This window comes from Sphaerodactylus townsendi, linkage group LG07 (genome assembly GCF_021028975.2).
Source record: "Sphaerodactylus townsendi isolate TG3544 linkage group LG07, MPM_Stown_v2.3, whole genome shotgun sequence".
Taxonomy (NCBI): Eukaryota; Metazoa; Chordata; class Lepidosauria; order Squamata; family Sphaerodactylidae; genus Sphaerodactylus; species Sphaerodactylus townsendi.
Genome location: NC_059431.1, coordinates 99941785 through 99964987, shown reverse-complemented (window position 1 = coordinate 99964987; position 23203 = coordinate 99941785). Strand labels below are relative to the sequence as shown.

The 23203-nt window shown below is 43.6% G+C and overlaps 1 protein-coding gene across 1 annotated transcript in view; it reads left to right on the top strand.

Moving 5' to 3' along the window:
* The window catches only part of SHB (SH2 domain containing adaptor protein B), a 179632-nt gene that overhangs the window by 49523 nt on the left and 106906 nt on the right, over positions 1-23203 (top strand). Inside the window, exon 2 of the mRNA XM_048504287.1 lies at positions 21518-21635. Within this exon, the coding sequence (XP_048360244.1) occupies positions 21518-21635 (118 nt within the window). The remainder of the gene's footprint in view (positions 1-21517; positions 21636-23203) is intronic.

Here is a 23203-nt window from a genome sequence, read left to right as displayed (position 1 = left end):
GGAAAACCCTGGAAATTGTGGCTTGCTGACCAATATAGAGGAGCCTCTTCCACTGGTTAGGCATGGGAGTGTTGCTGAGGAGCTGAAATTCGGCATGCTGAGAATTCTGCAGTGAACACGATCACCTACCCAACTCAAACCTTGGGAACTGGTCATCTTTACAGTTGTGTGAGAATGCTGCCTGCCAGTGTGATGTAATTGTTAAGAGCAGCAGACTCTAACCTGTAGCACCAGGTGTGATTCCCAACTTCTCCACATGGGCGATGGACTCTAGTGAGCCAGGTTGGTTTCCACATTCATCCACAGGAAGGCTGCTGGTGACCTTGGGCCAATCGCTGTTCTCTCAGAATGCTCACCTTCCTCACAAAGTGTCTGTTGTGAAGGGAAGGCGATTGCCAGCCACTTTGAGACTCCTTAACTGTAGAGAAAAGCAAGGTATAAAAACCAACTCTTTTTCATGTTTTGTGTCTATGCATTGGGGAAAATCGGGTGCTTTCACATGTCTGAATGAAGTGTGTGCGGAAGGCGATGCTTTATTACTTACATTCGTTATGGCCCATCTCTTTGTTATAACATCAGTTGTAGCCCACTCAGCTATTCCTCTCAGCTCCACCTGCATCAGGTGAGGCGGCCTGAGTACTGGACCACCACCTAGTGTCAATACATTGAAACTGAATCCCGATAAGATGTTCTCTGTGTGTCAAGCTCCCAGGTCTGGGGAATCGAGGGACACTCGCTGCTGGAAGGCGTGGCTCTACCCCAGAAGGACTGGGTGCAGGATTTTGGGATCCCCCTAGATGGGGTTCGTTCTCTGGAAGCCCAGGTGGCAGCAATGACCAGGAGGGCCCATCAACATTTCTGGCTGGTGCGCCAGCCCTGCTTTTCCCTGGGCTGGGATGACCTGGCCACAGTTATCCATACTGTGGTAACTGCCAGACTGGATTATTGTATTGCGCAACATGTGAGGCTACCTTTGAGCATGGTCCAGAAGCTTGAAGTAGTGAGAATACAGTGGCTCATCTGCTGACCTGTGCCCTGTTCCAAGAGCGCATCACCTCAGTTTTGAGGGAGGCTGCACTGGCTTCCAATGCCGTACCAGGCCCAAATCAAAGTGCTGGTACTAACCTATAAAGCCCAAAGCTGCTTAGGTCCTATGAAAGTGATGGCGAACCTTTTCGAGACCGAGTGCCCAAATTGTTACCCAAAACCCACTTATTTATCGCAAAGTGCCAACACGGCAATTTAACCTGAATACTGAGGTTTTAGTTTAGAAAAAACGGTTGGCTCCGAGGCGTGTGTTACTCAGGAGTAAGCTTGGTGGTAGTTGGTGGCTTTGCTTTGAAGCAACCATGCAACTTTTCCAACGGGTGAATCACCACCCTAGGAGGGTTTACTCAGAAGCAAGCCCCATTGCCAGCAACCGAGCTTACTTCCAGGTGAAGGATCACGCTTTAGTTCTTCGCATGAAAATCAGTGGGGTCTAACAGCGCTTAACAGGGTTACCTACACTGCTTCCCCAAAACTAGGTGTTAGGTTTAATGCTAATAATCGAGCCCAGCAGCCCAGGCCAGCCTAAATGTGGGGGTGGGGGGGACTCTGCACGTGCCCACAGAGAGGGTCTGAGTGCCACCTCTGGCACCCATGCCATAGGTTCGCCACCACTGTCCTAGGTACTTGAAAGAGCGCATCTGCCTGGGTACTGAGATCGGAGGGGGAGGCCTGGCTGGCTATCCCACCCCCTTCGGACGTGAAGGGAATAGGGGCAGCCCGGAAGGCCTTCTCAACGGTGGTCCCTGCACTGTGGATTGCCCTCCACCATAGGCCTACCAAATTCCTACTCTCCTGAAGTTTCGGCACTTGGTGAAGGCTGGCCTGGTTGAGAGTTGATGAACATTGGTGGGGGAGGCCCTCATGTTAACCATAGCTGCCTCAACCACATGCCTGGTGAAACAGCTCCATCTTATAGGCCCTTCAGAACTGTGTTAGGTCATGCAGGACCCTGGTCTCATCAGTTAGACTGTTCCACCAGTCTGGGCCCCGGGCCAAAAAAGCCCTGGGTCTGGGTGAGGCAAGCCAGTCTTCCTTGGGGCTGGGGACCACAAGTAGATTGGTATTCACTGACTGGAGTCTTCTTTGGGCGCCATACCAGGAAAGACAGTCCTACAGGTGCATAGAGACTCGACAACGTGTGCCTTCAGATTTGCCTTTTCCCAGCTGTAAATCAGCTTCTTTTCTGCCTGCGTGAAAGTTTGTGTTGGTTGGCATGTATAATGCTGCAGATTTGTTTTAGAAACGTTTATTAATGTCTATTGCCAGAGCAGCTGCGAGTCTTGCAGAAAATTACAAAATAAAATGAGTTTACAGTTCACATAAAGCTGCCTCAGCCATCAGTTTCTTGCCGTTATTAAAGATTAGTCAACATTCGCTCAAGTAAAGAAGGATTTTTTCCCTGCTTGCTAGGGAAATGAGCACATTGGGTCACGTTTCTCTGGGAATTAAGCAAATGTTCATATGACCCATATCGCAGGCATAATACTCTTGCTGCTCACCCAGTTAATAGTCTTACGTGAACCTTCCTTGAGCACCGTCCCCAAGCTTGTTTTTATTTCCCCACACCCTTTCCTTTTATTGTTTGGTTGGATCTTATCAATTGACAGTACAAGGGCTTTGCAGGGTGGATCTTGCACTAAGAATGCTAGGTGGAAGGTCAACATTTCATGTCATGTGTGGGTGAAATTGGGCAAAATTACTCTTATTCAGTGGTGGGATCCAAAAATTTTAGTAACAGGTTCCCATGGTGGTGGGAGTCAAACAGTGGCGGAGTGCCAATGGGGTTGGGGGGGGGCACGACGGGGGCGGGGCATTAATAATGTCTCTGTTACTGTAAAAAACTCTTACTGTAAAAAAAAAGTTCATAATTTCCAGCTGGTATCTTTCTGTCCACAATTTAAACTCATTATAGCAAGTCCTATCGTCTACTGCCAACAGAAACAACTACTTCTCCTCTAATTGACTGCCTGTCAAATACTTAATACTTTCAAATAATTTTGTTTCTAGAAATCAAAAGAAGGATACTTTCCTTAAACAAGGAACTTTACCATATTTCTAAGACATGTTTTTAAAACAGCCCAACAGGGAGAATGATCCCGTTTTCTACCTTCGCTAACCAGCCACATAGGAAACAACAGGATTTTATGATTTTTGGACCTAATGGAATTTCCAATTGAAAAACAGACCCAATTAGTAACCCCCTCTTGGCACACACAAATAATTAGTAACCCACTCTCGGGAACTGGTGAGAACCTGCTGGATCCCACCTCTGCTCTTATTTCTTTTATGTTGACTGAGGAATTTGGGTGGTTAAAGCTCTCTACAACAAAGGATTATTGTCTCCTGGTTTCCCCCTTCTTCCCACAATCTCCATGCCCGCGAGACATTTTGTCCTTGATGCTATCAGCATCAACACTTCATGGGTTGCATAGAGCAGCAAGGAGAAGGCAAGGAAGCTTTGCCTCTGCGCTGGTGGTTTGCAGGATCCAACCCATTACCACGCTTTATGTAGTCCTGACTGCATACTGAGTTCTTTACTAACTCAGATGGGGGGAGGGGGAAAGGGAGGGAGAAGAAGAGTTTGGATTTATACCCCACCTTTCTCTCCTGTAAGGAGACTCAAGGGGGCTTACAGACTCCTTTCCTTCCTCCCCCCACAACAGACACTTTGTGAGGTAGGTGGGGCTAGACAATTCTGAGAGAACTATAACTAACCCAAGGTCACTCAGCAGGCTTCATTTGTAGGAGCTGAGAAACAGCGCCAGTTCATCAGATAAGAGTCTGCTGCTCATGCGGAGGAGTGGGGAATCAAACCTGATTCTCCACCAGTGTTAACAAAGACGCCATCTTGGCAGAAAGCTTGTCTGAATCCTGGCAGTTAAGGATGAGGACTGACACACTTCACTAAGCAGGCATTCAAACTGATCCTGTTCATGTTGGTAATGCCCAGTGTGAAATCGGTTCACTTTATGTCTGATGTCCACCCTTAGAAGACTACCTTGGCACAGAACTCAAAGCTGCATTTACAAGAGTTCTAGTGCCAAACTAGGCTAGACATTTCCTACATCTTTTCCCCTTCATCTGTCATTGTTAAGGTTGCTGCCGCTGCAACAAATTAAGTAATTCCTGGACTGAAGGATCTTTGCCAGCCTTTTTGTTTTTAAAGATAAAACGCAAAGCATTTAACTAATCTAATTGGCTTGGTGGTATAAAATCAAATACAGATGCCTTGTGCCCTGTGTTTTTTGTTTTTGTCAAGAGCCAAGCCATAGCAAGTTTTTTAAAAAATGGGCTATCACCTTTCCTGCACATTTCAATAACCACAAAAATACAGGGCTGCAACTCTTGGCAGCAGCTCACAAGAACAGAGTTTTTCTACCACGGTTCTTTAATCTGGGCTTAATGAAAACACAAACCTTCACTTGCAGGAGCAGAAAATGACCTGTTTTCCCACCAGCTGAAATCAGGTGGAACCTACCTAACAAGGTGGTGGTTGTGAGGATAACCTTAGAAGGGAGAAACATGATGTAACTTGCTTTTGAGTCCCCACATTGGGGAGAGAAAGTATAAACTGGGGTGTAAATAAATAAAATTATCAGAAACTACAAGTGAATGTGTAGGCGAGGCAGGCAAAGCGGGGGGGGAGGGACACAGACAAACTGGTAGAGTTAACTCTGAGACCCCTTGGGTTTGCTTTGTTACAAAAGCGAAACACTTAGCATTCTTAGACCTAGCAACAGGATTAAGTTTACTTTCCAATACAGTTGCTTTTCTAATCATCAGGATTACTTTGGGGATAATCCTATCATGATTAATTACCAGATAGCAGGTGGATTAGGACAGTTTATTACACAGAAAGCTTTACATATTATCCACATTTGTGGCTGACAATGTCAGAAATGCATCACTGAACACAGTATTTATGCCTCTAGATATTATTTCTGTATGTAAATACATTATATATGTATGCATTCAGTTGTTTTAGAATCTCTTTTTTTAGGATTGTTATCAACAGACCCAATTTGTTTTGGCTCATATGGAAAAGCTCTGGGGTAGAAGTCTGTTACTGGCTTAAGAAAGCTGAAAATCACCTACAATGTCCCCATCAAGTCTTGATCTGACAGACAGTTCACAAAATACAGGTTCAAGACACGTTAAGGTTTGCAGATCTCAACATTTCTGGTTAAGAGAGATGCTGTAATTTCAGGTCTAGGACTTCAAACTCAAGAACTGAATTTGCATTCAAGTAGACATAATATCCAACACACTACTTCCTTGAGATCCAGTAATTCCTCTCTTCCCAACAAACACAACAAACATGAAGAAAATAACTGGGATATCACATCCCTCAAATGCTTTTCAGCTTCCAGCAATACTTCTCTAATTTGTCAGGAGCAGTTTCAAGCAGCAGCTGCCAGGGCAACCAGCTAACAGAGGCCCCTTCCACACATGCAGAATAATGCACTTTCAATCCACTTTCAGTGCGCTTTGCAGCTGGATTTTACTGTGCAGAATAGCAAAATCCACTTGCAAACAGTTGTGAAAGTGGATTGAAAGTGCATTATTCTACATGTGCGGAAGGGACCAGAGCTGTCAGATGGTCTCACATTTAACAGCTGCTGTGGATAACAAGAAAGTGGTGGATCAAGACCCCTCCCAGTGTCTGTGGCTTGCGCAATACTCAGGCCAGATCAGGGCCGCCGTCAGCCATGCCTGTGGGCCACATGAGCACTTTATCTAGCCCAGTATCATGTTTGAAATCCAGCAAATAGAAGGCATGTGTGGTGCAGTGGTTGGACTTGGGATGGAAGGACCCAAGATGAAACGCCTACCTTAGGACATGAAGGAACCTGGATGACCTTGGGCGCATTACTCTCTCTCAGCCCAACCCAACCCCATGTTGTTAAGATTTAATACTTCTGGTATTAAACACATCCAGAAACACAAGCAATTATATGTATCAGATTATTTGTGAGCCAGTGATAATGGTGAAAAATCCACAATTTTTTCCCTACAAGCTAACACCTGGCCTCACATGAAAGAAGGTTTTGCATTCTCATATAATTATACCTAATATGTTTACTTCCGGATGTGCTGCTTTTATTATAATGTTTGTATGACCACTGAGGAAGGCTAAATCAACTGAAAAGTGTCTGGTCCTTTGTTGGCCACTGACATGTGTTATCAATAGTTATAATCTTTTGGGTGTTGCCTGGTTTTCAGGGCTTGGGTTTTTAACTTATATTTGTGTACACTTGATAGAAAATATGTTTATTTTGTGATTTTGTTTTTGGGTCCCAGCTCTACCTTTGTGGTGGCCTGTGGCTCGGTCCCCCCCCCCTTTTTTTTTGGCTTGAGCTGAGGAGGGAAGAACCATGAATACACCACCCTGTGCTCCTTGAAGGAAAAGAAAACGAGATCTGTGTGAACGAGAAGCCTTGTGTAGTGGTTAGAGTGCTGGAATCGGATCTGGGAAACCCAAATTCAGATCCTCACTGTCATAGAAGGATGGCCTTGGGCCAGTCACACTTAGCTTAACCAACCTCAGAAGGTTGCTGGAAGGATAAAATGGAGGAGAGAAGAATGAAGTATAATGCTTGGATCCTCACTGGGCTCTTAGGCCTGGCAAACCTAGAAGCGTCACAATACCAGACAATTACAGGAGCAGATACTACATGCTCCTATCTCACCATGTGCCAAAGGAAGGTTTAAAAAGGCCACAGTACCAGACCCAAATAAGTGTTTGGATTTATACCCCGCCTTTCTGTCCTGTAAGGAGTCTCCAAGCAGCTTACAAATTCCTTCCTTTACATCCCCACAACAAACGCCTTGTGAGGTAGGTGGAACTGACAGGGTTCTGAGCAGTGGTGGAATTCAAATAATTTAACAACTGGTTGTTTACAAGCACCATTCGAACAACCGGTTCTGCTGAAGTGGTGCGAACCTGCTGACTCCTACCACTGGTTCTGAGAGAACTGTGACTGGGCCAGGGCCACCCAGCAGACTTCATGTGCACAAGCAGGGAAACTAATCCAGTTCTCCAGATTAGATTCCATCAGTCTTAACCACTACACCATGCTGGCTGTCATGCTCTCTTTTCAGACCAGGAGTCTTCTGGTTCAAACCCTGGAATCCCTGCTAAAAAAATCTGCATATCTCCCAAAAGAAAGGACGGGCAAATACTTGTTGAATCGCCTTTTCTTGGTAGAATTCCACTGGGTCTTAACTCAGATTACTGTCACTCACAATAATTTATTTACCTTATTCATACTCTAGCCTTTGGCAAGGCATCTAGGGTGTCTAACAAGGCTAAAATATTAAAAACAAACAAGTCATAAAACATTCAGCAGGGTCATAAAATTATAAAAAAAAAACATAAGTACCTTGGCCAGCCATAAAACCTTTAGACATCAACACCCATAAAACTGCAAAAACGCAGCACCAAAAACAAAATTTAAAACCTGGTAGTAAAGTTGTCAAAATTGGATTCAACCTCCCATTCTGGCTCTGGGAAAAAAGTATTTTCCTCCTCCATTGCAAAAAAAAAATGAAATAAAATCAGAATGCACACAAGTGCATTGGTTTCATGATTTCTAAACACTTATTTGAAAGATTTAGCACCCACAGTTCTAGGCTCTTGGGTGTTAAGAGCAGAGAAACCGCCATACTCTACACCTGGACAGAAATCCATTTTTGACAAATGCAAAGCATCAAGATTGAGATATATGGCCCATGTGGAGAAAGGTTTATTTCAGGCCTGAAAGGCAGCTCTGCTGATTTGAAGGATGCCTCTACCATCTGCTTTACTGACGTGTTCCAGATGCCACCTGAGACTACTGAATTGGGTCTACAGATGTGCAACAGCAAGCTAAGGGGAGGTATGAGAAAGCCAAAGGGTCTGACCAGCTCAGATCTTGCTGCAAAGGCAATGTGAATTTTTCCTCCTCTGGGTAAAAAATTACTGTGGAGCCATCTTTGAATGCAGCTGAAATAACTGGTTGCACAGTGCCCTAGAAAGTACAGTCAAAATCAACACAGCCAAAGTCTCCAGACAGAAAGATGCTTAACTTCTAAGGAGAATGATGAAAAACTTATTCCAAGTGCCCAGAAGTGCTTTGTGTATATTATCTGAGTTCACCTCAATCTAACCCTCTTTGTTTTGCTTCACTCATTCTGTATGAATAATCATTATTATTTATGACAAATTAAGCACATTCATTATTGGTTTGCGCAGGTCAGTCTCACCAACTTCAACAGTGTTTATGCACATGTAAAGATACTCATGAATTTCCATCTCATCTTATCCTTGACTTGTGTCTTTCCCTCTTTGCTGTCTCCTCTTTGAGAAAATCTGTGTTTTATCATCGTCCGCAACAGGAACCTGTCTCTCCCAGGGTGGCGTACTGGTTAGGAACAGTGGACTCAAATCTGGAGAACCGAGTTTGATTCCCCACTCCTCCACATGAGTGGTAGACTCTTATCTGGTGAAGCAGATTTGCTTTCCCACTTGTTCATTGCCACTGGGTGACCTTGGGCTTGTAACAGGTCTTTCCCCACATTTAACCCATCTAGCATGGTTGATTGGCAACACAACAGCCTTAATAGCAGTCAAAAAGTAGAGGTAGGTTTTGCATAGTCTCAGGATTAAAGCAGACAAGATTCAAGAAGATTCATGATTGAATCCTCTCAACATTTTTAAAAGCTATACAGCAGATTAATTCTGTACTGATTTGTTGGTTATGAGGTGGCAGCGAGGCATTAATCTTATCCCCTGTTGAAACCACCCTCATGACGCTGATATTCACTTTTCTAGAAAGGAAAAAAGATGGACATCCCTTCATGCCTGTCTTTTTTTTTTCTGTCAAGGCTGATAGTAGCATGAGGAAAGGGTGGTTTTGATTAGAATATGGAAGTGAAAAGGAGGTGCCTCCTTCTACAACCCCTGAAAAAAAGTTGTGTATTACTGCAGTTTAGCTTTTTTTTAACAAAAACAACCACAACCACTGGGAAGATTAGCTCATGGAACTCCCAAGGAGGCATCAGGTTCATTGCTCAGACACAACATTGTTCAAAGGTGCTAAATTGCACATTCAAGAACAAGTTATCAATTTTTGGGTAACCAGGAAACTACCAGATATTGCGAACTAATCTTGCATGAATATAGCTTTTCGTTATTTAAGTGATTTGGGTGTCCCCAGTGCAGTTCAGATGAATAAGCCTGTACTGTATTTGAGTGGAGGCGTTGTTTCTTCTTCTTGCCATCCACAAATCTGATACCCGTTGGCAAACACTAACTGTATTGGGAGTGAACTCCCCTATTTAAATGTTTGTGCTTCAGTAATATGTGAGTCGTCTCAGTTACCTGGCATATTTTATATTAGGCTGTGCTGCTGTGTTGATTGGCAGATGGTGATTAGGTTTCCTCACTGGAGGCTGGTTGATCTCCAAATCTGGATTAAACATCACTGCCAGCTTCACAGGCTGGCCAGAGTATTGTTTCCCCTCCGTGAAGGGGGAAGGAGGAGGAAATGGAGTTTTGGATTTATTAACCCCCCTTCCTTTCTTTCCTGTAAGGAGACTCAGAGGGGCTTATGTAACCTCTATGAGTGGGTTCTGTGGGGCAGAACGTGAATGAGTTTGCAACAACAAATTTTTAAAAACAAAATGGTTTACTTCTTAACATATAACATCTAACATCAACATTTAACATCACACTTCAAGATCCTGTTCAGGTTGCATTTTCAAGTCCTTATATTTACAGTCTACTGATACTGCCAAGTCCAATTCTTGTTTGCAAGTGGGTTGGCTGCTGAAGACTCCAAGGGCTTGATGAACAGGCTTCAACATGATGAAGGTTTCCAGGAGAACTCTCACCCATTACAACCACAAAAAGAAACCCTGAAACAATAAACTCCAACATTTACAACATAGCAAAAATAAACAACTACCTTCCCAGTAGTTCCCAACAATATTGCAGTTTACCTTAACAAGGTGTTAAGGGCTTATACAACCAAGGTCCAAGTCTGTTAACCTTGTCTCCTCCAACTACATGAGGTCTGCAGCCTCGTGCTGCTTTGAGTCTCCACCCCTTACTGGGTCAACCCATTCTGAGCACAGGGGTTACACTTACAGCATCTTTTCCCTCCCCACCCCACAACAAACACCCTGTGATGTGGATGGGGCTGAGAGAGCTCGGAAGAACTGTGACTAGCCCAAGGTCACCCAGCTGGTGTGTGTTAGAGTGCACAGGTTAATCTGGTCCCCCAGATAAGCCTCCACAGCTCAAGCAGCAGAGCGGGGAATCAAACCTGGCTCTCCAGATCAGTGCACTTGCTCTTAACCACTACGCCACTGCTGCTCTTAGCACGTGTGCTCAAGTCCACCACTACCTATATCTAGAAGTTATAAATCGCTCCTCTTCTGCAGTTGCTGAGGAGCAACAGTGAGAGCCTTGTGGACCTTGCTTATTTGCCCCCTCCCTCCAATTAAAATGTTTGCAGCTATGGGCAGTATCTGAGTACATCGGGGTGTGGTATACTCATATCATGCCCCAACCTGGACAGCCTACGCTAGCCCAATCTTGGAAGATAAGCAGGGTCTACCCTGCTTAGTACTTGCATGGGAGACCACCAAGGAAGTCCAGGGTTGCTACACAGAGGCAGGCAATGGCAAATCTCCTCTCTTCATGTATGGCCTTGCAAACCCAGTGGGGTCACCCTAAATTGGCTGCAGCTTCATAGTACAAGGGTCTGCAACCTGCGGCTCTCCAGATGTTCATGGACTACAATTCCCATCAGCCAATTGGCCATGCTGGCAGGGACTGATGGGATTTATAGACCATGAACATCTGGAGAGCCGCAGGTTGCAGACCCCTGTAGTATTTTCACCCCAGTGTACTCATTCAGTGCTTCCACACTGCTTCCACATTATTTGTGGAAAACTGTTGCCAGAGTCAGTAACCTCTATAAAAGTATTTGGGGGGTGGGGTGGGGGGAACTCAGTTGATGACTGCTGGGTTTCATATTGATTTTGGATTTGGAGGTCAGGGCCAAAGAATACCCCACAGAGATTCTCGTTGCTGGAGTAGTGGTGCCACATAACACTCCTCTCTCAACCCCTTTTTCATGTCTGAGTTTTTATATAAGTGTGATTGGCTTTGAGTCAGGCGTTGTTTGGTTAAGGCATGGAAACTACTAATTGGAGGCAGGCCAGCCAAATTTCTCTCCCATTAAAGGAGCTTTGTAGAACAGCAGTAAAGGTTTAGCTAAAACATTTTGGTAATTGTATACCCCGCCAGCTGACACAGAGTTCAGGGAAATAAGTCCTTTGCTAGGAACCCAGATACTTCATTATTGACTCTAAAACCCATTAGTCATTGATTTTTCCACCCGCTTTCCCGGCTCTTGAGATTCCACAAAACCTCGACAAGTCTCTTTCCTGTTTGGAAAAGTATTGTGAATTATTAGCAACAGCCAAATTCCCTTGCATTCCTTTTGCGTTAATTGGGACTTTTGTAATCACCTGGATGTGAACATTGTGGTGGTGAACTCCCATCTGGACTTTAAAGAACCACGCAAGGGTCTGCAACCTGTGGCTCCCCAGATGTTCATGGACTACAAATCCCATCACCCCCTGCCAATTAGCCATGCTGGCAGGGGCTGATTGGAATTTTAGTCCATGAACATCTGGAGAGCTGCAGGTTGCAGACCCCGTGGTTATAGTGTTGGACTAGGATCTCAGAGACCCAGGTTCAAATCCTGAGTCTGCCATGAAGCTTGTTGGGAAACTTTGAGCCAGATGTCTCTCATCCTTGCCTTATCTCAAAGGGTGGTTGTTGTGAGGATAAAATGGAGCAGCAAGAACAGGGAAATATATCCCCCTCCCAGTTCTGTTTCTGCATGGGAAACTGTCTTGGGGAAAATACAGAAGCCCCTCCCTCCTCAGTAACATTCTGAGCCTGTTCGGGCTCTCGATTATTTTTAAAAAGTCTGCAATTGCTGTGTGGCTGCAGGGAACCAAAGTTGGAAACCAGACCCAACCAAACCCAACATTTTATAAATCCAAACATGTGATTTTTGTCTTTAGTAACAACAGTTCTTTAAGGTGGGTCAGTTCAGTTCTCCCATATTGTGACTGAGGCTGAGCTTCCGTGGCAGAAGTGAGATTTGAATGGAGGGATTTTGTAACTCACAGCTTCTTCTTTCTGCCCCTGTTCTACATGACCAATCAGAGCAACTATTCATGCTGTTCCTCATCCTTCCTCCTTGTTATAGAGGAAGAGTGGAAAATGCTGCTGGAAAACAGCATCAGCAGCCTCCCATCCAGATACGTTCTAGGCTGATACCTGCTTAGCAAAGTAGCAACAACAGATACTGCAGTATTTTTAGGAAGAACTCTGTAATGTGAGCAGATTGTGAAATGGTAGGATCCAACACTATCTGACCCTGTCAACATCCCAACCCAAAGGAACATTTGTGAATGGTGCAGCATGTTTTTTTTAAGCTGTTAGCACCAAAATTTAAGAGGCTGAACAGATCTACATGCCCCTAGGAACACGTCTGCACAGCCCTTGTGGAAGCAGCATGGAGCTGTAAAACCTCTGAGCAGGATTGTAGGAGGTGCTTTTTCGGCTATGTTGTATTTGGTATTCAAGCTTCGCTTCCTGACAATCTTGGTTTTTGCACCTGAACAAAAATAAGCAGTAGGTTTCCAGTCCTCGTGGTTAAAAATCTGTACCTTCAACATATGATTGAAGTCTTTTGAAGTCTCAGAAGCCAAAAGGGTTATTGAGTGAGATCTGTCCAATTGGCATGCTTCAAAGGTATTTGCTCTTTCCCCTAGAGCTAGGAAAACCCATTAATAACAGCTGATTGTGCAAAACACGCAGCTTATGTGGTGTACAGTGGTACCTCGGCTATTGTTGACTTCGGTTTTCGACGGTTTTGGTTTTCATTGGTTTTGGTTTTCGTCGACTTTTTCTGGGCAAAATTTGTCTCGGTTTTCGTTGATTGCCTCGGTTTTCATCCTCAAACGCAGAAAAAATTTGCCCAGAAAAAGTCCACGAAAACCGAAACCAACGAAAAGTCCATGAAAACCAAAACTGGCTGGGGTTTGAGGAAGCCCAACCAGGAGGCAGAGGGAGCTCCTTATTTGGGCAGTGACACCCCCTGATGTCACTGCCCAAATAAGGAGCTCCCTCTGCCTCCCGGCTGGGGTTTGAGGAAACCAATTAATCCATTCCAGGCACTTTTGGGAGTGCCTCGAACAGATTAATTGGATTTACATTGATTCCTATGGGAAATGATGCCCCGGTTTTCGTCGATTTCGGTTTTCGTTGATTCCTTTCGGATGGATTATCGACGAAAACCGAGGTACCACTGTATCTTGATTTTCATACTATATGCAGCTTCCAGTATCCAGCCTTTCTTGGTGCAGAAATGCACAGTGGAAGGGCTTTATCAGTATATGCAACGCTCCCTGGTTTTTTTTTCTTTCAATCCACACCAGCTAAATGCACCCTCCATTCATGGAGGCGATATAACGTGGAGAATCCAGCTGCTGGAAGTAAATGGGGAAGAAGATCGCAGTGCTTGTTGGCTTCCTTAAAGGCATGTGTGAGCTGTCGGAGGCAGTTCATTCGCTGGAGCTTATAGCCTGATGTTGATTAGACAAAGAACTGGAAATTAAAATATGCGCTATTAAAACGCATATGCAACTCCAATGAAAATACACACACAATTTGGACTTGACCTTTTTTCTTTGTCTTTTTTTTTCTTTTTAGGAACTGTCAGCAAGTATAATAGAAACCATGTGTCAGCAGAGGCCAGCTGCTTTATCTAAACTAAGAATTTCTAGATTGTAATTTAAACTGAAATAGCAACGTAGGCAGCTGGAGACTCCTTTGACAGCCCTCGGGTTGTATATCTAATTTTAATTAGAATGTAGGGCCGTAATCTGCCTTTGAAACAGACCAGGCTGCCATGTTTGTCCCGATGCCGGGGATTAGTTGGTTTTCTGCTGTGTTCTGTGTTTCCGAGAGCGAGAGCTCTTGATTTATTTCCGATATCGACTTCATGCATCGCGAAAGATATTTTCGGAACTGCCTTTCTGTCTCAGTGTAATCTGCTCTTTTGGGTAGAAAAGGTCGCATGCAGCTCTAGAAGTTCATTCTTTGACTGACTTTACTGGCTTGGAACACTGCTGACTTGTGGGTTTGTGTCACCCGCAGATCCTAAACCCTCTACTGAAGTTGAGATGAAGTTGTTTGGATTTATACCCTGCTTTTCTCAACCTTAAGGAGTCTCAAGGCGATTTACAAACTCCTTTCCCTTCCTTTCCCACAACAGACACCTTGTTTGGTATGTAGGAAGGCTGAGAGAGTTTGGAAAGAACTGTGACTAGCCCAAGGGCACCCAGCAGGAATGTAGGAGTGGGGAAACAAATTCAGTTCACCAGATAAGAGTTCACCGCTCATGTGAAGGAGTGGGGAATTAAACCCAGTTTTTCAGATTAGAGTCCACCTGCTCTTAACCACTATACCACGCTGGTTCCCAGATGCCACCAGCCAGTTGACTGGCCAATTGGGGTTACTATTTGAGCATTGTTAAATATTATTATAAACATTCAGTGAAGCAAAACATCGGGGAATGCATACTTTTAAAACTGATTGGTATCTTCTAATAGCAATGAAAAAAACAAGGAACAGCATTTTTCATTCTCATCCCTGCAAATATTTTTCTCTCTCTCTGACATCATAATCATATTCAAACTATACTTTTGCAGTGTTCATTAACTTTGTTTAATTGCATTTTAAACAAAACTTCTTGCTGCCTGGCTCTCCTGGGGGTTCTAGGATAAAAGCCAGGAAAAAATGTTCCATTTCCTATATGTAATTCACGTTATGTTTGCATTAGCATTGTGGGCTATGAACGTTTATTGATTTTAACAGTTTGGGATTTTAATTTGAATGTTTTCATAACAAGAGTTAATTAAGGCTGAATGCAAATGTATATCGGTTGAATGGATCAGCCATTGTCAAAACACCCCTGTGCTGTTTTGATGTCCAGATGAATTAGGTTTCTCTCCCAGAGACAAGCTTTGAGGAACCTGGTCCCTGAAGCACTTCCGCAGAAAATGGCTCCAGTTGCTGTGTCAGTCTGTGAGGTGCCACTGGATTTGTGTTTCGTTTTGCTATGACAGACTAACAACATTTATTCCAGTATGAGCTTTCATGAATTAGAGCTCGTTTCTTCAGATGCAATGAGAAGAAACTTATTTGCCGATTTTGTACAGAAAATTAAAGAAAGGGAGGGGGAAAGAAGGAGGAGTTGAGCAGTGAACTATCTCTCACAAATGCTTATAGAGGAATAAATGTTGGTAGTCTGCCCAATCCAGATCCTGAGGTGGTCCAAGACAACAACACTGCAGTGCCGCCGCACTGCCTCCAGAGGGCTTTGAGGTGGAGTGGGGAAACCTTGGCCACCTGGATGGCCTCCCTAGGGCTTTATGAAGTTATGTCACCCTTTTGGGTGGCATACGTCCTAAACCTTGGCCACAGCATGCCCAGCTCTAAAGCCTGGGTGGATTCCAGCTAAAATCAGCTCCACTTCAGGGAATACCCCCAGCCAGCTCCCGCCCCCCCCCCCTCCACTCCAGCATCCAATCGAACGCCAGCGATTCTCTGCAGCGGCACCCACTTTCAGGTTTTGATTCCCCACTCTTCAACCTGCAGTTTGCTGAGTGACCTCGGCTGAGTCACGGGTCTCTCAGAACTTTCTCAGCCCTACCTACCTCCCAAAGTGCCAGTTGTGTGGAGGAGTGGGAAAGCAATTGTAAGCAGCTTTGAGACTCCTTACAGTAAAGAAAAGTGGCATATAAAACCAACTATTATTGTTGTTATTTTCTTGGTCTTGTAATGCATTTTATCCTGTATGTTTTAAATTGTTAGTTTCCTTGGCTACCCTTGTAAGACCAGAAATGCGTAGTAGGTTAAGAGCAGGTGCATTCTAATCTGGAGGAACAGGGTTTGATTCCCCGCTCTGCCGCATGAGCTGGAGGCTTATCTGGGGAACCAGAACATCTTGTGTACTCCCACACATGCCAGCTGGGTGACCTTGGGCTAGTCACAGCTTTTCGGAGCTCTCTCAGCCCCACCTACCTTACAGGGTGTTTGTTGTGTGGGGGGAAGGGCAAGGAGACTGTAAGCCCCTTTGAGTCTCCTACAGGAGAGAAAGGGGGGATATAAGTTCAAACTACTACTACTACTTCTTCTTCTTCTTGATGATGATGATGATGATGATGATGATGATGATGATGATGATGATGATGATGATGATGATGATGATGAAGAATTGTAGTTTGATAGATCAAAGACGACCCAAGTCAGGAAGTCCGCAATATCTGTTCTTTGCACACATAAAAAAAGGTAGAAGAAAAGAATGTGTGTGAGAGAGAGCTTGAGAGTGATTCATTTCATCATTATCAAACTGGAGTTTGATGTCTAAATACACTTTAAGACTCCTCATGGTGTTTAATTCTTACATTTGAGGTCTGTCTCTTTTGGATGGTTGTCAGTGTTTCAAAGCATTTTTTTTTTCGTGGATCTCTCCTTGTTAAGAAGGCAAATACTGTCATCCTAAATAACAGTTATTGGAGTGTTGACCTTTGGTCTGATTTGGTGTCTGTCTGATATAGGAGCTATTGGGAGAAGGGCTGAAAGTGAACAGTGGCCATCATAAATGAGCCACTCTGCACGCTGTTTTCCCTGCTTGCAAAATTATGACTTGACTCAACTCTAGATGGTTCAGCAGCTATAAGCCTGCCTGGCAGATAAGTCCTCAAATATGTTCAGGGGTGGACAACTTATGGTGCTCCAGATGTTCATGGACTACAATTCCCATCAGCCCCTGCCAGCATGGCCATTTGGCATATGTTACATGCTAGTCAAAGAGATGAAAACAAACTTTTGCTAGTTTCAAGGACTTTGTAGTTACCTAAAATCAATTATTCCCAAGCATCCAACCACAGATATCTTCATGTCTGCCTTAAGTGCAGGTGTTCAGCCCAGACAGTCAAAGTTTCTGGTACTGATTAAAAAAATAAAGAAAGAAAATCAGTGTTTCGTTTCCTAGAAAACACCCCCAACTCAGAGCTGAACAACCTCTTGGCTGTGGAATATGTCACAAACAAACTTAAACAAAATCAGCATTTGATTTGATTCTGTTTGACAGCTTTTTATATGTTTAATTTACTTCCTCGTGGGTTTTTTTGTTCTTTTTTTGCAAATGGGGAAGGGAAAATATCAAATAAAATATACATTATCCACCCTAGGCTGTCTGGTGTCATTTTAGCAGTTTCATTTTTTTTTTTTTGGTAAAGAAAGGCAACTATTACAGTGTCAGCCTTGTATGAATGGGAAGGGGGAGGGGGGGATGACAGCAGGGTGCCCAAGATATCTATCAGCAGCTGACAAGGCATCATCAGGGAAGTAAATGGATGGTGTTTTCAGCTGCAGGGCTTTTGCAGATAAAACCTGCCCTTGTTACGAAGAGAAATTACTACTGACTGATGCGCACTGTTGTCTTTGAGCGAATCGCCCCCAGCTTCTGACACTCGCTCTGACAGGGCCCCTGATTGCTGCCCCGTGCCCACTTCAGATGGCAGATAGAGAGCAGTTCTTTGAGTTAACCATTAGATCTGCAATAACAAGGCATTCATTACAGATATTTACTGCTGGAAGGTGCGGGTGGGGGGGAGAAACCTCCCTTTCCCCCCCTCCCCTTTCACTTTGAGATTGCCTTTTAAAAAAAAACAATTTGCATTTAATGAGTTCCTTGAATATGCCTTAAATTAGCATTTGAATGATGGACAGTGTTGGCTGACACTTGAACAGTCCAAAATAATAATAGTAATAACAATAATAATAATAATAAATTCCCTCTGGAGATGAAGCAGTAATTACTTTAGACTTGTGTGTCCCCATACCCCCCCCCCCCATCTCAGTAGGGAGGAGTTGGTGGAGACTATGAGAAGTGACTAGACTCTGTTCCACAGAAAGATGATGGTAGGGGTGTATATTCCTGCACCACAGAACAAAGCATGCCGGACCTTCTTTGTTGTAGAATGCTCTACCTAGGTCCTAGTACTTACCTAGCCCTGCTCACTCCATCCGTTTGAAAGTTAAAATACATTTTGGCATAAATGCTGTTGTATCAAAGTACCATGTTCAGTAATAAACAAAATAATTGTTTGGATTAAAGCAGTGCATAAAAATGAATGATAATTCTTATCTTAGTTTGGGACTATATGCTAATGTGGAAGCATACAACTTTCTCAACCGCAGCACCTCAATTGACTGAACTAACATCTTTCTGTGGAACAGAGTATAGTTCAGTGGTTCTCAACCTGGGGGTCGGGACCCCTTTGGGGGTCGAACAACCCTTTCATAGGGGTCGCCTAAGACACTCTGCATCAGTGTTTTCCATCTGTAAAGTGGATAATTGTTAGGGTAGGGGGTCACCACAACATGAGGAACTGTATTAAAGGGTCGCGGCATTAGGAAGGTTGAGAACCACTGGTATAGTTGGATCATCATCTCATTATGTCCCTGTGATTTATTTTTGGTTTGCACACCATGGTCTGTCGTCTTGTTGGAATTGAGGCTTTCTTCCAGACATCTAAAATTCTAGGTCAGTGTTTTTTCAAATTTTCTACCTTCAGGGAACCTTTTCAATATTTACTTAGCAGCCAAGAACTACTGTGCTGTTCTACAGGGCTCCTTGAAATGACTCGAATATACCCTAAAATGCACACATGGTTCCCTCCAGGGCTGGATGTTATGGGATTCAGTGGACTATCTTTCATAGTCACAAGTCTGCCATTATTAATTTGGGGGATCCCTGATAACTTCTCAAGGAACCTCAAGCTTTCCTGTAATGCAGTTTTGAGGTTCTACTACATGTTACAAAGTTCTTTTGTATCTTTGTACTGCGTTGTGCTTTGACAGCAAATAAAAAGGAGCCATTTCACATCTGAGAGACACAAAACTCCCATTGCAAAATGTGATACAAAGTCCTGTTTTTCCCCCCAGTAAACACCAAGACTTTGTGATGTGCAGATGGAGTCTTACATGGAGTCTTAGAATCATTGTTCTGGGCTAACTCCTGCAAAAGTTTGAATGGCAACTCATAAGGAAGAGTCAACTACATCAAATGCAAAAAATTAGGGAGTATTTTCAGACTGCTGAATTCTCGTTCCCAGCCTACTTGATAGGGATTGAATTAGAGCTCTTCAGTTCGAGATCTAGTTTGGTTAAATGCCCTTGTCTCTATGAGCTACTTAAAAATACATGGATCAAAGCTTAATCATTAGCTGACGAAAACTGCGCCTTCCAGTTCTTTCGCTAGCAAATGCAACCAACATGCTTGGATAATTTTTGCTTAAATAAGACTGTAGTCATCCATTTTGTCCTCTTTTTTGATGATAATACTCTGTGGGTTTTTCCAAATCCTTGAGAAGTATGTACAGGGCCAGACAATGTATTTTTAAGTGTCTGGGATTTTTCCAGCTCTCTTTCTTTCTGTGTATTTTTTTTTTGCACTTCAACAAGGTATGTAATGGTGAGCAGCCTCACAGAATGTCATCCTGTTATTGAGCATAATAGTCAGATTTTAAAAGTTGTCTAGAGCAAAGTGGGTGATTGACTTAATAAGACAATTTAAGATGTATGACAGAGCTGGGGAATAATGTCTTGTCTAACCCAAAGCAGGAATTTCTGCCACCACTACGCACCTCCAACAAGGCATATTTCATTACATGTTTCAGCTGTTGAAATGTAATGGGTCAGACCAGATTTAAGAAGGATATGAATATTTTAAAAGCCGCTTCTGCAAATTAGTCAGCAGTAGTGATACACCGGGGGATATTGACAAAAATTCACAGTAAAACTATCGGCCTCCAGCATGTTTTAGACTCTGGTTCACTGAGGTATCATGGGATGATACTCCCATTATTACATGCACCAAAGAGAGGTCATCCTAAATTGGCATCTGTGTGCACAACAAGCAGGCACTTGTGTGCACATATGCACATCGGGGGCACAGGGGAAAAAAGTTAGTGCGCACTTCATCATGTCATTGCAAAAGAGTAACAGCAAGCGTGGTTCCATGTTGCTGCAGAGCACAGATGGTTATGCAGAGGCCAGGCTCAAAATTATGTACATAGTTTTACCCACCCCTAACTAGCATACCCTAAGAAATGGTAAATAGACAGGCAGGCAAATAACCTTAGAACAGTTCTGGATGGGCTTGCCAGCTCTGAGTTGGGATATTTCGGGAGATTTGGGGATGGAGCCTTCGGGAGTTTGGGGGAGGGATGTTAGCAGGATATAATGCCATAGAGACCACTCTCCAAAGCAGCCATTTCCTTTAGGGGAATTTATATTTGTAATCTGGAGATCAGGTGTCATTCAGGCGGCTCTTTAGGCCCCACTTGGAACTCGGCAACCTTATTTCTAGACTGTTTTTTCTGATAGCGACTTACACAAATGAAATGCAATAAAGTGAAACAAAGATATAATCTTGTCATGCTACTAAAAAGCAGCCCCTAAACTCTCTTGAAGGAAGGGAGGGGAATCTGTGAAACTTTTCTGAACTGCAACAAAAATATAGCCCTTGAAGAAAATAGACAAAGAGTGACTTCTTCTTTCCTTGATAAATGAAGTTCTCCAGAGGCTGGTGGACTACCTTGGCGAAGGCCCTGTTTTCTTTCACATGGTTTGTTTTACCTGAAGTATCTTTACCACTCTAACTCATATGTTTTGGAAAACATTTGTGTATTTGAGGTGAGAGAAGCTCTGTTCAGATTCTGAGTTAAAATTGTTATTCTTTTTGTTGATTAGTTTAGGTTGCATTTCAGACATAACAAACATGGTGTTATGAATGTGGGAAGGGTTCAGTGTCTGAACTGCAAAGAACCAGAAGAGCACATGGGAGTGATGGAAGCTGAAAGACATCCAATTATTGCTGTCGGAAAACAAAACCTAGTTTGATGTTAACGTCTGCCGGCTGCCTGTGTCTCTAGATATGGGTTTCAGTCCAGAGCTGGAAAGTTGTGTGTGTGTGTGTAACTTTTTCTTCTGTTTCAGAAACAACTAAAGTGAGTTATGCTTTGTTCTGTGGCTAGCTTTGGAGTTGTACAAAACTTGCCAGATGTGTGAGAGCTCGTAGGGCCATCACATGAATAAACAGACACAGATAGAAGACTGCAAAGAAGAACAGCAGAAAAATATCTTCTCTCCCTGAACTGAAGCTCTCTGCCCTGAGTCTATTAGTAGAGCAGTGTCCTTGTAAACCCTCTATAATTTTTAACCTAGGGAGCTTTCCAGTGTGTTAAGGAGTTGGAAAGCCACTCTGAGAAGCCTCTTCAGCTAAAAGAGTGTCTTTTCTTTTCTCTCTCCCCCTCCTTTCAGGTCCTAATAGCAGATGACTACTCTGACCCATTTGATGCCAAAAGTGAGGGGAACAAGACAGGCAAAGGAGAAAGCACTGGCTACATGGAACCTTATGAAGCCCAGAGGATTATGACAGGTAAGGATTCTAGAACTTTTCTCAGGTGTATGAACAGTTTTCACCCGGTCCTGTATGGCTCAGGCACTAGCCTGATCTCATCAATTCTTGGAAACTAAGCAGTGTTGGCTCTGGTGAGTACTTGGATGGGGGACCACCCATGAAAGTAGACAATGACAAACCACCACCTCTTGCCTTGAAAACTCTGAGGAGTCAATATAAGCTAGGCTGCAACTTGGTGGTATTTTCCACCATCATAAATTGTGATGTCGTTGGGAGCAGGACGTCTCCCAGAATTGCATCTCCTTTAGAGTATTACATGATTATACTGGGTGCATGGAGAATTGCTGATCCTGCATCATTTGGATACGGAAAACTTTTTGTGATACATGGAATGGAGGACGGTGAAAAGAATGCAAGATTTGAAGGGGGGGTGCTCTTGATTTGTCTAGAACTTTCAAGAACAGAGTCCCTTACCTGCTCAGACCAGCAAGCAAGCCAATCTGGGAGTCTTTGCTGGGGGTAAGAGATTATCACCCTGACCTGGGTAGCGCAAAATAGTCCGATTTCCTCAGATCTTGGAAGCTTAGTAGTGTCGGCGCTGATTAGTATTTGGATGGGAAACCACCAAAGAATACCAGGGGTGCTATGCGGAGCCAAGCAATGGCAATTGCCAACTGTGAACATCTCTTGCCTTGAAAACTTTGACTTGATGGCAAAAAGGGAGGAGGAATGATCACCTTTTCTTGTTCCAAACCCCTGACTGGTGAAGTCTGCTTTGTTTGTTAGAGTGGGATAATGGCTTACAGGCTGATTTGGTGCTTAGAAGTTTCTTGGGTTATCTGTTCAAGAGACTTGCTGCAAAGCTTCAATCTCAAAAGGTAGCTCTAAAATGGCACCAGTGATCATTGTTTCACCTGATGGCTACCATCACATCTGGTTTGTCTCCTCTGTGTAGGTAAGAGGAAGATCTTTTGCTTGTTCCATCAGGTTTATGGACCACAAGACCCCAGCTAAGCGTCCCTGGCTATGAGACTGAGACTGACTTTCACTGGGAAAATGCAAGAATGAGATTATTGTTTTGGATTTTGGGGAGAGGAGAAAACAGAGTTTATCAGTTTTATATTTTTATTAATGGTACTAAAACTCAGGGATCTGTTTAGAGCTTTGTGTGATATTTGTCATGGCTGGGAAATAGAAGTCAAGGATTCCCCACCCCCCTTGCCCTCCCTCTCTTTTTTTGGTTGATGTCATACACAGTTTGATTAAGGAGTGGGAATTCCCAGATTCCTTTCTTTCACTTTGATGTGTCCAGCTTAGCTTTCTGAATCCAACCAGCTGCTGCCGTTAAACATGGCACTGTGATTCAAGTTGACACATTCGCTTGTGCGGTTAAAGGCTCCTTTTGTTTCATTGGGGGTTGCCCATACAGGAACAATGAATGATTTGTGTGCTGGTATTGTATACAAGGGACATGCTTGGCTGTCCATGACTGAACCCTGGACAGGAATTCCTTCTTAACCCTGGACAAGAATTGTTTGTCCATAGGATCACTTTGCAAACAACCGGAACTCTCCAAGTGCCAACAG